At 36.4% G+C, this 15,832-nt stretch overlaps 1 protein-coding gene and 1 pseudogene across 1 annotated transcript; one reads left to right on the plus strand and one right to left on the minus strand.

Annotated features, from left to right (window-relative positions):
- Positions 1-807: 807 nt before the first annotated feature.
- Positions 808-1,764, plus strand: LOC148107196 (olfactory receptor 4F6-like). Its single transcript, XM_087858945.1, has one exon. The coding sequence runs from the start codon at positions 823-825 to the stop codon at positions 1,762-1,764; it is 942 nt and encodes a 313-aa protein (XP_087715071.1). The 5' UTR covers positions 808-822.
- Positions 1,765-7,185: 5,421 nt separating this feature from the next.
- LOC123784862 (olfactory receptor 4K3-like) lies at positions 7,186-8,089 on the minus strand (annotated as a pseudogene).
- Positions 8,090-15,832: the final 7,743 nt, after the last annotated feature.

The raw sequence follows: 15,832 nt of genomic DNA on the forward strand, positions 1-15,832 counted from the left end.
AATGTCAGCTTTATTCAGTCATAAAGCAAAATTAAATCACAATTATAAAGCAGGTTCAGGATTCCAAACTCAATGACATTTCACCATGCGATTAAACTTGGCTTTTTACACAGCACACAGAGCAGGACAGAAGACAAGCCACACAACAAACAAGATAACAGAAGGGTGTAGGAAGTTAACGAACCAAACGCAAAGTCATTCTGTGGGTGCACAATTGAGTTAAGACCTCCCTCTCCTCTGGGTCAACTCTGGCCACTTACTGCTTCAAGTTCAAGCAGTGAAGGATCTCCATTCTGTTCAGAGATCAGTCGGGCAGAGCGTTTCATGGCAGTTGCCTTTTCTTAAGTGGTCAGACATAGTGGGGTCAGGTCTGAAGAGTCTGACAGCTTATTGCCAAGATCCTTCAGTTTTTAAAGGGATTTAATCAGTTTGGGGTCTCTGCAGACCTCCTCTGGTTTTGCTCCTTATCAGTTCTGGGGTGTCAGCTGACATTGGTCCTGGCGATATCTCCTAGCTACAGTCCCTTAACTGCTTGCATCATTGCTTGACACATGCTCCTTCTTGACATGAGGGACTCTGTACAATAGTATTCCCCAGAATGTGGCACAGTGCCAAGTATGTAGGTCTTCATGATAGCTGCTTAATCAACATTTATTGAATGAATAAACTTTCTATGACTTTTTCAAGGGACTTTTGTGACAAGAGTGAAGTTTTTTCTTTAGTGTCAGAATTTGAAACTCAATGACATCTGTTTCTTTCAATAGCTCTGGTGCATCCCTTTATAATTATTTTTATTTGTCCCTTTCAGGTAACACAAAGTCAATGAATAAATCAAATTACTCTCCAGTGTCTGAATTTGTGTTGCTGGGACTTTCTACCTCTAGACCAGTGCAGCATTTTCTCCTTGCCTTCTCTACAGTGTTTTATGTAACAATTGTTGTGGGAAACTTCCTTGTTGTGTTTGTAGTGACCTTTGACCCTTACTTACGTTCTCCCATGTACTTCCTTTTAGCTAATCTCTCATTCATTGATTTGTGTTTTTCTACCTTGACGGTACCTAAGATGATTCATGACCTGTACTCTGGGGACAAAACCATATCCTTTCAGGGATGTGTCATCCAGATATTCGCCCTTCATGTCCTGGGTGGATCAGAGATGGTGCTGCTTGTTGCCATGGCCCTGGACCGATATGTGGCCATATGTAAGCCCCTCCACTACCTGACTATCATGAGCCCACAGATGTGCATTTTACTTCTGTCTGGTGCTTGGGCTATTGGCTTCATTCATTCGGTGGCCCAGTTAGCTTTTGTTGGCCACTTGCCTTTTTGTGGTCCTAATGAGATAGATAGCTTTTACTGTGACCTTCCTTGGTTTATCAGACTTGCCTGCACAGACACCTACGGAATGGAATTCGTGGTTATTGCCATCAGTGGGTTCATTTCCATGGGCACCTTCTTCTTATTACTTATGTCCTATATCTTCATCCTAGTCACTGTGTGGAAACGTTCCATACGTGGTGGTTTGTCTAAGGCCTTTTCTACTCTGTCAACTCACATCACCGTGGTGATTTTGTTCTTTGGACCATGCATCTTTGTTTATGTGTGGCCATTTCCCACCATCTCAGTGGATAAATTTCTTGCCATTTTGGACTTTATGATTACACCCATTCTGAATCCTGTTATCTACACACTGAGGAACAAGGACATGAAGATGGAAATGAAGAGGCTGCGTAGTCAACTCCCGAGTTTGAGAATGATCTCCTAAATAACTCACAGGAGCACAAATTACTCTTTGCATTTTCAAACAACTTCAACTAATACAGATTCTTAAATAACTATACAAAATTTGAGGCTGTTTTTTTCTAAAGTCACCATTTTTTAATATTCAGAATAGATCACTAATTATGAAAGTATATGGAACTATCAGTTAATTCTCTATTTAACAAGTTGTTTGACAACTTTTCCCAAGAAAAGTTTATGGGAAGTTGATAAAAAAGCACAGATTATAGACTTAGAATCTGCTGAAAGTATGACCTCAGACATTAATTAGACCGTCTGGATTCAAACTGATCAATTTAGAGCTAATATATAGAAACTTTTGAGGGAACTATGAAATATACAGCTTTCCTTCAATTTAAACCCGGGATATGAATAATTCAATTTTATTTTTTCTGAAAGAAAAAATATATGAGAGATGATTTAAACTCTGGAGGAAAAAGGAACAAAGAGGGAGAGTGAGGTAGATAGAAGTAATAAGGAAAGATTGAGATACATAGGTGGGAAAACAAGAAGGAGAGCCTCAGAGATAGCATGTTTCATGTATTTGGCCTATGTCTATTACTCTCACCCTTGCTTACCTCAATTCCATGGACTGAAGCCACCTCCAGTTGGCCTAGGGCAGGGAAATTATATATATATATATATATATATATACACACACACACACGTATATATGTATATACACACACATGCATACATATATAATCTTTATTATACATATCTAATATTTATATTATACAGATTTACATATCTTATTGCACAATTTTTGAACTTCTGACTTAATGTCTATGACTCAATAAGCAGATATTCTTTAAATGTCAAATAGATACTAATCTGATCTTTTCATGATTGATATCATTATTGAGCAATTACTTTGTCCACATTGTTTGTTGACAGTTTTTCCTCTAGTAACAGGTCTTGTATAACTCTTTTCTTAAGCTCAAGCTATGGGTCTCAAGTATATGTGTGTGCGCGCGTGTGTGTGCAGAATCTGTAGAAATTGCTAAACTAATTTAATGTATGTTTTGGTTTGATAACAAGAAAACCAAGCCAAATTCACTGCTAGACTATGAAAGGCCTCTACATCCTGAGTATTTGCAATTCTTTCTGGTTATACAATCAGTAATATTTTACATTTTTCCTGTATTGTTGCTTAATATTTATGTTTGCAATGGATTCTTACTGGGTACATTAAATTGAAAAGGACAAACATTAAGATAGATTTCTGAGTGAGGAATCTGCCATATTCTTGAGTCTAGTAGAAAAAGGGAGAAGACTAAAGTTCTAAGCTCAAAAATTCTGAAGGACAGGGCACCTGGCTGGCTCAGCTTCAGAGCCTGTGACCCTTGATCTCAGGATTGAGTTTGAGCCCCACATTTGGGTATAGAGATCCCTTAAAAATAAAAAATCTTAAAAATTTTGAAGGGCAAAACTGAATCACCTAAAATCTTTCAGATTGAGAAGCAAGAGATCCATTAGAATCATAATTAAAATTTGGAAGGGATATATCCAAGAAGGAGGTGTAAACCAGATGTATACTAAGTCTTTTAAAAACTACAATCCGATTCAAAGAAGCTCAGTACTTGATTGGAGTGAGGTGATTACACTTTAACTTTTTATGCCTGATAGACGAAACAGTAAGGAGTTTCTGGAGGAATATATAATGTCAAATCTATAAGATTTTTTATACACAATGCCTAAACACATAAAATAGGAACATGCAAAGAAGCAGGGATATATGCCTCATAATTAAGGGGAAAATAGTTAAAAGAAGAACACAGAGGGCTCAATTGTTAAAATTAGTATAGTATAAAATCACTATTTTAAAGAAGAACTTAAAGAGTTGAAAAAAGTGGAGAAAACAATAAAAATTTTAACAGAGAAATGGAATATCTAAGGAAGACCCAAATGATATTTTAGAACTGAAAAAGCAACATAAAGCTATGAATTTAAGTGGGCTCACAAACAGTGAACACAGAAGAATCAGTGGACTCAAAAACAAGTCAACAGATAGCATCCAGACTGAGGTACAGAGATATAAAAGACACAAAAAAACTAAGAACATATACACACACGCACACACAGAAATAATAATTATTGTAAATAAGGGTTCATGTTTCAGGTGCTCTATTTGGGGATGTTACAAAGTACACAAGACCATGTTGCTTTTAAAAAACAGTATGAAATTGGAGCCTACTCCTCGGCCTGGCCCTTGGCCCTTGGAGCCCATTGCCACCGCCTGTCTTGAGGGCCAGGACTTGCGTGCTCGCCTGCAGCACTGGGTGGGGCAGCAACTGCTGGAGGCCAGCGTGGGGAGGATCAAGGTCTCCCAGGCAGCAGCAGAGCTGGAGCAGTATCGCATGCAGAATGCCTGCAAGGATGCCCTGCTGGTAAGTGTTCCAGCTGGAAGCAATGTCTTCCGAGAGCCCAGATCCTGTGCCTTATTCTAAAGGCTGTAGAGGAGAAGTTTGCTGAGGAATGCTTTTCAGTGCAAAGCGATGAATGCCTTCAAGTCTCAAGAAAACGCTTTTCTCCAGCCAAATGACTTTCATGTATTTTAGACCTTTCCTGTGGCTTTGGTCCTGTAGTCAAAATTCTACAGAAATTGATGAGTTTGTACTCAGATAAGGAAACTGGATGAAGGAGTACACTTTAAATAATAATGGCCTGATTCTTTTGGTAAAGTGTTTTATATTTAAGATCAACAAAAGTTTGGGGCACCTGGTGGCTCAGTCTGTTAAGTGTTTGACTCTTGATCTCAGCTCAGGTCTTGATTTCAGGGTGGTGAGTTCGAGCCCCATGTGTACAAGTAGTCATGAGATTCTTTAAGAAAAAAAAAATGATACCGCCTAATACACCCCTTTCATAAAGGAATTACTAGTGTTTTTATACCCAGAATATTATGTTTGTTTTATTTACTGGATGTTTCCATTTTGGGAAGGAAACATTTTTGTCTGTTAAAAAGTTGAATATTTGTAATTTGTTGTTCCTAAAGTTTTTATACCCTAACAAAACTTGTTCTTTTTTCATGAATTTACAGTTTCTAAATGAAGACAAGCAAGTACAAAACTGGGGGAAGAATAGGCTTTATTAATCAAATCATGTCTTGATTTTTTTTTAAATGAGAAGATTGTTTTATTTGTAACACTAAGGGAGCTGCGTCTTAGCAAACTTGTTTGGAAAGATTCATGTTGTGTTGGATATTAGATTACCTCATCCTGTGTACAAAGCAGACTTGTCTCTGTCTTCTTAAGTTCCTCTACTTTACAGTTGTGGTTATACTTAAAAAAAAATACTACATTATTTCATGTCTTTAAAAAAATGTTTTAATGTGGGGCGCCTGGGTGGTACAGCGGTTAAGCATCTGCCCTCGGCTCAGGGTGTGATCCCGGCGTTATGGGATCGAGCCACACATCAGGCTCCTCCGCTATGAGCCTGTTTCTTCCTCTCCCACTCCCCCTGCTTGTGTTCCCTCTCTCGCTGGCTGTCTCTATCTCTGTCAAATAAATAAATAAAATCTTAAAAAATAAAAATAAAATAAATAAATAAATGTTTTAATGTGACCATCAAAACATGCAAATGATTAAACACAAAGTAATGTGAAAATATGACAACCTAAATGAATTCTTAATGTCACAAGTGTTTTACTTTGATGATGTGCCTTTGATTTTATTTGGGACACTTTGGAAAGGATGTTTTGTGTTTGTAATAATCTTTGATGAGCTTGGAAATAAAATTTCTCCTTAATTCATCACTTAAAAACAGTAACAGGAACTTTGAAGTATGTCTGGTCCAGGGATTTCAGATAAGGAGATGTAAATTTGCATACCTTTTTGAAGCATACAGTGGGAAGAATTCTTAAGAAAGTTATTGATGTGGGGCCTCCAGGGCATGGTCAAGAAAGAATTCTTGAGATGTTTTGGTGCAAAAAGATGCTTTGGGGATGTGAGGGTGATCTGGCTGCGACATCTGTCACCCCATTGATCTCCAGGGTTGATTCAGCTGATCTGGCTGGCTAGGCGGGTGTCCCCTTCCTCCCTCACTGCTCCATGTGCAACCCTCCCAAAGCTGTGCACTCGGGTGAAGAGGACGACCTTCCCTGATAGAGGAGAACCATTCTTCAGTCAAGTGTATAGGAGTAGCTGCGCTCCCCTGCTAGAACCTCCAAACAAGCTCTCAAAATGTGCTTTTGTTACAGCACGGGGGTAGGACCCATGGGCAGAAAGGGCTGCACTTCTGCTGTGTGAAGCTGGTGGTTATATGCTTGGTGTTCAAGGCAGAGGGAACATGCAAGGAGTGTTAGATCACAAATGTTTTCTTCAAATTTCTACTCCTAAACTACTTTTGCGAGACTTCTATGGTGTTTTACGGTAATTTTAACTATTGGTGAGATGTACAGGCAGTCATGAGACCTTTTAAAACTGAAGCAACTGGCACATATTTGATCCTTATTGGAGCTACGCAAGCTTCAGATCAGCCTTCTGGGCTAAAGCTGAACATTCTGCTTCCATTCCTCTTCAGTTATGTTGTATGTAGTAATAACGAACAGTTCACAAACTTTGTATATAATCCAGTTGCTTACAGGCCATCTGAACACTGAAGTGAATTAAATGGATAATTTACTCTAAAATCAGACTTTTGGGCCTCACTTTCAGAAAACTTTTCCCTATTTTTATCTGAAAAAAGATAATGAACTTTCTAACCCATTTACAAATAGAAAGAAGTAAAATCCCCAAAGGTCGTTAGTATATCCATGTTTGTATTTAATTTAGCACATGTTCTGAAGGTAATTACACTGTTTCACAAATGACTAAAATATGAGGTTGAGGGGACAATACTCTCATCAGATTATAACTATGATTCATTTCTTTTCTGAGTATGATAGGGAATACTTAATTATTATCTTTACAGCTGTCTCTCCAGATAAGGTAGCTAAAATATCAACTGAGAGACTAAGTATCCATTTATAAATATAAAGAGCAACATTCAATACACTGACCTATTGACCAAAATTTAGAGATCTATGTGAAATGCTTTGCTCAAAGAAATGCTTAGCATAATAGAAAACTTTAAGATAAGGTGTTGAAGTAGCAGCACTAATACTAGTAAGTAACATTAACTTGTTATTAATTTTAAGTCATTCTTGAGCACAACCAAAATCATAGTCGTAGAGATTTGCCAAATTTTCCAGACAGGAAATCATTTTGCATTCCATGATCAACAAATGATTATGGAATATGATAGAATTGGCATAAAAGTTTTACTAGAGATACACATGATTACCATATGTGAATTGGGGAATGCTTCCCAGTCCCAAGCAACAGGACAGGCATGGCTAATTTAGAGATCCTACAGTGGACATTCTGATACTGTGAGACCCTGAAATACAGAAATCCATATGCCGACATCATAGTCTCTTGATGGCATTTTTAATTTCTTTGTTCCTTAGAGTATAAATGGCTGGATTTAGGAGAGATGTGATGACAGCATAAAATACAGCAAGAAACTTGTCCACCCAGGTGATGCTGAGTGGCCACAGGTAGATAAAGATGCAAGGCCTGAAGATACACTACCACTGTAATGTGGGCAGTGCAGGTGGAGAGAGCCTTGGATGCCCCATCCTTAGAGTGAAGGCAGATGGAAAGCAGAATATAAGAGTAAGAGATTAGCAACAGAATGAAGCAGATGGTTGCCAGTACCCCACTGTCAGCATTTATCCACATTTCTAAAACAGAGGTGTCTATGCAGGCCAACTTGATCACCAATGGAATATCACAGAAAAAGCTATCCAATTCCCTTGGTCTACAGAAGGGCAGCCTTATAATCATGGCTAGTTGGCTTATTGAATGCACAAACCCAATGATCCATGATGTCATCACTAACCCAATGCACATTTGCCTGTTCATGATGCTGAAGTAGTGAAGTGGTTTGCAGATGGCCACGTAACTGTCATAGGCCATTGACACAAGTAGCACCATCTCACCCCCTCCAAAGAAATGTCCAAAGAAAATCTGACACATGCAGCCTTCAAAAGAGATGGTCTTGTTTTCCTTGAGAAAGTCTGTGATCATTTTAGGGGTAGTGACTGAGGAAAGGCAGAAATCAGTGAATGAAAGATTGGCTAACAGGAAGTACATAGGGGAGTGAAGATGAAGGTTAGCAATAATTAGGAGCATAATGCAGATGTTGCCTAAAATGGTGATCAAATAAAGTGAAGAAAATATCACTAGTAGGAAGGCCTGGAGCTCCCATGAACTACAAAGCCCCAAAATAACAAATTCAGACACCACAGACTGGTTTACTTCTTCCATTTAGTCCAGTTTGTTCTAAATTTATCTGAAGAAAAGACAGGAAATTAGATTTTCTGAATAAACAGTATGCGAATCAAGAAGATTTCTTCTACATTGCTGATGAAAGTGTATACTAATATAATCAGTCTAGAAAAATGTTGGCCTTATCTTGTAAAGCTCAATATTCACAAATTCTGTGGTTCATCAGTTTCACTCCCAATTCCATACCCAAGATAAACTCTTATGTATGTATATAAAGAGAAATATAATAATCCCCATAAACAAGACAATGGAATGTTATTCAGAACCATAAAAATTACAATTATAAAATGATATAGATATATCTTAGACATAGTAATGAAGGAAAAGGAGTCCAAAATGGATCCACTCAGTACAATTTTTATAAAATGAAAAGCAATAGAAAAATAACAGTATACATTGCAGGAACTCAGATAAGTGATAAAACTATATGCAGAAAGAGAAGATGTACAATGTAAATAACCTCAAGTAAGGGGAGGCGAAAGGTCATCATAGAGATGAGCACATAAGCAGTGTATGTTATTAACAACTGTTTAGATCTTGTATTAGATCTTTGGGTCATGTTTTTATCAGCATAATTTTATCATTAAATAAATAAGCAAAGAAACACAAAATGGGCTTGCAAAAATAGTGAGACTATGTTATGAATCAAGAATTATGATCAATTTGGTGTGCCTGGCTGGCTCAGTCAGTAGAGTATGCAACTCCTGACCTTGGGTTTATAAGTTCAAGCCCCATGGTGGGTATAGAAATTACTTTAAAATAAAATCTTTTTTTTAAAAAAAGAATTACGATCACTTCAATACTATAGACCTGACGTAAAATAATATTTTTTAAAATGATATTTTATTGTGTAAGGCATGCATGTTAGAAAAATAGTTTCTATTTATAAATTGGAAAAATGGAGACAATGTTTAACACATTATTGAAGGTTAATTTTTTTAATGAATAAATAGATGAATAAGTTTTTAAAAAGAGATAGTAATACTATTTTTGACAAAAGACAAAACTTTTTGACTAATGAACATAGTTAACTAAGTACAAGAGGAGATAAACTATCAAAAAGAAGGTAGTTAAAAATCATTAAAGAATAAATGTTCCAGGCGTAAAGAAAGGATGAATCATGAGCAACAGGAAGAAATTGTTCTCTGTTCATGAAATTCAAAGCTTATGTAACCTGTAAGAAATTACTTACAGCCTGAAGTATACCTCAGCCATAGTGCATCCTGAAGTTTGGTTTTGAGTATCAAACTCTAAAATGTGTTTGGAAGCCATTGTGCCAGACATAGTATAAGACCATCGAATACACAATCTGCTGTTAGGTTTCCAATTCCAAGCAAGATGGCTTCTGAGAAACTAAAATCTGGAAATCTCCGCATGGACTAAAATGATCCAAAGTCTGTAACTAACTCTGGGAGAGACTCTGCATCAAGCTACCAGAGGAAAATATTTTTTTGAATTACAAATGAGAGTTTCAGAGTTAGGCAAATTCCTTCATTTCCCAATATCCATTGGAAGCCATTTCTGTTCAGTCTCATTTGCTTTAGCCTAAGAAGTCATGATTTTTGAAAGATGTTCCAGGAAGAACAAGAAAAGAAAATCTTTGGCAGAAGACTTTTGCAATAGCAAAGTAAATGGCAAATACAAATTAATTAGATGTCTTATCAAACAAGGTAGAGAAATTTTAAGTTTGCCTTTGAACTTGTTATTTTTGCTGTTTAAATTAATTAATTTAAAAATCGAATAATCCTATCAAGCTAGAAAATAGATTCATATTCTTTCTCTCTTTTCCTTTTTGCATTTCTCTCTTCCCAGTTTCCTTTTTCCTTCTTTTTTTTGCCATCTGCTTCTGCCACTTTCTTTTGAAACTGTGTTTATCAGAAGGGCTTTGCACAGTGGCTCAGTTGTCTCCAGCAGCCACTACTAGTTCTTGATGACTGGTGTTCGTAGCCCTCTGTGAAAATTGGAGACCAGCTCTGCAGTGTTGTTTTCCTTTTCTCTATAACTCAGAGCTATGATGAACATTTTTAATAATTGTTTCATAGCCGTGAGGACAATCATACTCATTTTACTGCTGAAAAGTTGAGTTAAAAGGTAAATGCCCAAAATAACACAGTTAATAGAGTCTATTTGGAGTAAGCTCCTGGAAAGAATGTTGGTGTAGAGAAAAGTTTAGTTCAGTTGAGAAGAAATAGCATTTCTATGAATCAAGAAAAATAATAAAACTCTTTATAAGAATACATGTCCTATGAAGAGGTAATTGACATAAGAAATATAAATGGTCAGTAGCTATAAGAAAAGTATTCTCTGTATCTGTAATATTCTGTTTTTGCTCTTGGCACTAACTGCTTCAAGTTTCCTCTAATTTAGCTGTTACCCTCACCTCTGTCTATAATTAATGTGTTGTTGATATTATTGTTTAAATCTACAAAGGTGGTCAGATACCAGTGATGAAAATGACTAGAAAGTACTAAATATAGGAGGGCCTTTTAACTTCTTCTAATATGGTCAAGAAGAATTTATTGAGTTTATTTTTACTGCGTACTCTGATCACTTTTGAACACTGCAGATGAAAAAGAAACAGTCTGTAGGTGCTGTGGGTTACACCAAAGAAATAAAAACTTATTTATGTTTTCTCACTTAATACTTGCTTTAAAAGTTGTTAATATTATTTTAGTTGAATTACAAAAGGCAATATTACTGCTAAATTAAGTATATTAATAGTCATATTAATAATACTGTTATAATTTATTTTCAAGCGTGTCCTAAATGGGGGAGTTAAATCTCCCGATTCCAAGAGTATAATTTAAAAATCAAATGACTTAAAGTAGACCTACCCAAAGAGAATCAAAACTTAGGGGAAAAAAAGAAGGAAAGAAAGGAAGAAAATGAGAAAATTCCTATTTTTGTTTTTTGAGCTACTAGTTTCAGGTGGTGTGGAAACTAATCTCCCTGTTTCTTTCTATGTCTCCCTCTTCCTCCCCTGAATACCCACTGTGTACCAGAAACTTTCACTCACATTGTCTAATTTAATCTCCACAATAATCCCATGAAACAGGTCTTATTAGTCTGAGGCTGACTCCCAGTGTAACCTTATAGAAGTCTCAGAGCAGAGAACTAGTGTGACTGGGGTGTACACTCAAGGTCTCTGACTTTAGTCCTTCTCTGACTTTGGTACCATTCTGCATTTCCTTCTGTTCATTTCCAAAAGCATAATTTCATCCCCATGGTAGCTGTTGACTGTTAAAACTTTTGAGAGAGTTCATTCCATATTTTCTATCAGTTTTTTTCCTGAGCTTAATTATTAACAACCAATTTTCTCCATGTTTGGAAATTTCTGTTAATTATGCCTACATATCTGTGTCTGGAACAGTCCCGTAATCCAGAAAAACTGTAGACCATGCTGACTTGGTGCTATGAGAACACAAATGCTTCCTCAACCAGGGTATTTAGGGAGGGGTGACACTGAATAGAAGGCATTCTTTCTGATGCTATGGGGAGCCCAAAAGTCCCAAGATGTAGCTGGGTGAAGAAACCCTTGATATTTCTGGAAGCTGTGCAGAAATTCCATGCCATCCCAGTTAGTATGTATGGAAATATGATATTAAAACATTATGAAAGTGTCTTAAATGTGATAGAGGAAGGGAATTAGGGAGCAGTTAAGAAACTTACGGAGTATAGACTGTAACTTCTTCCCAGAGGAACACCGTATTTGATCAAATTTTTTCCCATGGATAAAGCACAGTTTACATTCTAACTAGAATCTGAAATAAAATCATATTGCAGCAAAACAAATAATCCATTTTCAGTCGTGACCAGTATTCATGTAAGAGTGTGAAGCTTATATTCACTGTAGAGAATAGCCTCTGGAGGAGGAAACTACCTATGCTATGTTCCCATGGGACCTCTTAATTTCTGAGTTTCTCTGAATTGAGAATATCACCTGAAAGTGTGCCTTTTGTCAAGATCAAAGACAGACCTGGTCAGTACAATCATAAAATTTCCAATGATGGAAGTTAAGTACAGTTTTAAAACATTTCTTTGGCTACCGTTTTTTTTTTTAAAGAAAAGTATTATTTTAGAATGAAATTGCCATTTAGTTCTAGTCCCTTTAGAAGCCAGATGATTTAGGTAGTGGTCAGAAATGCACTAGCCACATTGCATGAGAATGATGATAAAAACTTGAATAACTGCCTGATAGGAGCAAGCCAAGTAACCAAACAGTAGAAGCTCAGGTATGAGAGGTAAGACACGTGCACACAACTCAAAAAGACTAAAAACCTGAACAATGCCTGTTGGATTTATATTATTCATTAATGTTCAAGGTGGAGGAGGGAGGTGACGTTTAAATAATTATGTATGCAAATGAGTTGTTGCCAATTTAAAAAGGCATCCATAGGTATTTATCTAGGGGATGTTAGGAAAAAGATGAAGACATTCATGTCTTAAATCAGAATGCTGGATTATGTTAGAAAGGACTATTCTAAGACCACTGACTCAACAAGAATTATAATTTGGAGTTAAGTAATTATTGCACAAAAAGGAATTTACTTATACAAATAGAAATTTTCTTGAATGCTGGCCTGGGTCTTCTCCCAGACTGATAGTGTAAAGAGCAATAGGCTAGTGGCATTGGGATCCCTAATCAGCAGACAGCTCATAATTTTCAGTTTGTGCTGGCCACCTAAGTTCAGATGGGCTTCTATGAAGTAACATAGAGGCAATTAAAAACTTTGTTTTTTTTTTAATTTTGGTTTATTGTCTTTTGTATCAATTGCTTGTTTGAAAGAAAACTAGAAATTATCAAGGCAACTTAAAACGAGTCTAAGTTGTTTCTCTCACAAAAATTTGAGAAATACCATCTTTTGTTTGTCTTTGGTTTTTGGTCTAAGTAGTTTGGATAGCCAACTAGATTAATAATTTCAATGGCTTTAAAATGTACTTGTATATTTCTCCAGCTTCTAGGCAATGGGGCTCCTGTTCAATTATAATGAGAATAAAACACTGAAAACCCCACCCTGATTAATATAATTATAAATAAGGTCAAGATATCTATGAGCTAAGAATTGTTGTGCAAGGGTAATGAGGAGGTAAGAGTTAAGTGGTATAGTTATGAATGGGCTCCACTTCCCACATTTTTAACAGTACCATTTTGATGATCTCTTTGTAGGCCCTAAAGAGATGATGCTTTCTGTGTTGCTAATGATTATCTTTTGTCTAACCTCAACTTCTGGAAGCTTGGGATATATAAGGTTATGATTTCTTTAACCTGCTGTTTTCAAAGCAAAGTTTTCTTTGGTGGAATACCACCTGCTTGGTGCCTGTCATTTTCTAGCCATCATCTTCTAGCAATCTACCCACGGAAGAGACTGAGTTATGACTATGTCTTAGAAGAAATGCTAGATGTAAATACATATAGGTAAGATCCCTTACCTTAAAGAATGTACTATTACAGTAATAAATATTAGAGTAATAAAACAATGAACAGCAGAAGGTAGTATATAATTAAGGGCTACATATTTCAAAGGATTAAAAGACCAACATGGGCAGCACAAATTGGTGAAAAGTAATATGGAATATGCCAAATTTGACTGAATGGTAGATAGCCTTTCCAAAGATATAGGGAGTAAGCAGTGTAATTTCAAATAGTGAGGACCCTATTAGCATAGTGCATGAAAGAGGATAGTGAATGGTATAAACCAGAGAGCCCAGGCTTTAAAGACAGGCAAATGTAGTCTGAAATTTAGCTCTATCTGTTATAAACTATGGGAACTTAGTCAAGTTACAAACTCTGAGCCTCATATTTTTGTATCTAAAATGGGATTCTTTTATTAGCTTAATATTTGTGTGTGTGTGTGTGTGTGTGTGTGTGTGTGTGCGTGTGTGTGTGTGTGTGTATTTCTAGACAGTATCCAACCAAAGTAGTTCAGGTAAACAAAGAAATGCACAGTATGTAAAATGGTGATCACAGTGTACTAGATTTAGTTTATATATCACAGCAGATATTCACTCTTGCCTTCCTTGCTTTCTCTCTAGCTGTAGTATCTATGACAATGATTGTCTTTGCCTCTGCCATACAACCAAGGGCCCAATGTGGGTGGTTGTGTAGGTCCTTTGTGTCTCTCGCAGGCACGTTGTCTCCTTCCAACACTTCACCTTTGGCTTCCCACCTCTGGACTCTGTCTTAGTTTAAGTTTCCTTCTCCCAAAGAGGAGCTTGAATAGAAGACTTGTATGTAGCTAGTTTATGTGAGAAGGGGATCCCTGGAGGTAGAAATGACAGAAAAAAGGAGATGAGACAGGGAAGGAGGGAAAGGCAACATAAATGCACATTTTTGAGGTCACTAAGGAGAGCAAATGCTATGTCATGTGTCCACAATGTGCAAGGCAGTGGTCCTAGCATTGGGAATATTAGGTTGACTAAACTATGGACAAGAACTTTGAGTTTCGAGGGAAGATCAGATATCAAACAAATACTTATATAAAGAAATAACTGAAAATTATAATTTCTGGGGAAGAAAAGGTATACCGTGTTGTGAGAGAGTGAAAGGGGGAATAATTTATTATTTAGTGTTTTTTATTTGAGTATATTTGACACACAATATTACATTAGTTTCATATGTACAGCATAGTGATTCAATTTCTCTTTATATTATGCTATGCTTACCACAAATGTAGCTACCATCTGTCACAACACAACACTATTACAGTACCATTGACTATATTTCCTATGCTGTGCCACTTATTCCCATGTCATTCATTCTATCACTGGAAGCCTGTATCTCTGACTCCTCTTCACCATTTTGTCCCCTACCCCACAGTAATTATGACTTTGTTCTCTGTATTTATAGGTTTATTCTGCTTTTTGTTTGTTTTGCTTTTCAGATTTCATGTATAAGTGAAATCATATGGTATTTGACTTTCTCAGTCAGATTTATTTCACTTTACATAATACCCTCTAGGTCCATCACAGGTGTCACAAATGGCAAGATCTCATTCTTTTTTATGATTAATATTCCATTAGATAGATAGATAGATAGATAGATAGATAGATAGATAGATATAGATCGATCGATCTGTAGATTGCTTCCATATCTTGGATATTATAAAATAATGCTGTGATAAATTTAGGAGTGCATATATCTTTTCAAATAGGTGTTTTCATTTTTGGGAGGTAAAACCCAGTAGTAAAATTATTGAATCATATGATATTTCTATTTTTAATTTTTTGAGGAACCTCCACAGTGGCTGTGCCAATTTGCATTCCCACCAACAGTGTACAAGGATTCCTTTTTCTCTACATCATTGCCAACACTTGGTGTTTCTTGTCTTTTTTATTCCAGTTATTCCAACAGGTATGAGGTAATATCTCATTGTGGTTTTAATTTTCATTTCCCTGATGATTAGTGATGTTGAGCATCTTTTTCATGTGTCTGTTGGCCATCTGTATGCCTTTTTTGGAATAATGTCTATTCAGGGCTTCTGCCCATTTTTTAATTGAGTTATTTGGGTCTTTTTGTGTGTTGAGTTGTATGAGTTCCTTATATATTTTGGATATTAAACCCTTACGGGATATATCATTTGCAAATACCTTCTCCTATTCCATAGGTTGTCTTTTTGTTTTGTTGATTGTTTCCTTCACTGTGCAAAAGCTTTTTATTTTGGTGTAATCTCAATAGTGTATTTTTGCTTTTGTTTTCCTTGCCTGAGGAGGCATATCTAGAAA

This window comes from Ursus americanus, chromosome 34 (assembly GCF_024610735.1).
Source record: "Ursus americanus isolate L20-20 chromosome 34, mUrsAme1.1.p, whole genome shotgun sequence".
NCBI classification, from domain to species: domain Eukaryota; kingdom Metazoa; phylum Chordata; class Mammalia; order Carnivora; family Ursidae; genus Ursus; species Ursus americanus.

Excerpts from the sequence above, each read along its gene's own strand:
- LOC148107196 (XM_087858945.1), top strand. The coding sequence starts at position 823 with ATGAATAAATCAAATTACTCTCCAGTGTCTGAATTTGTGTTGCTGGGA.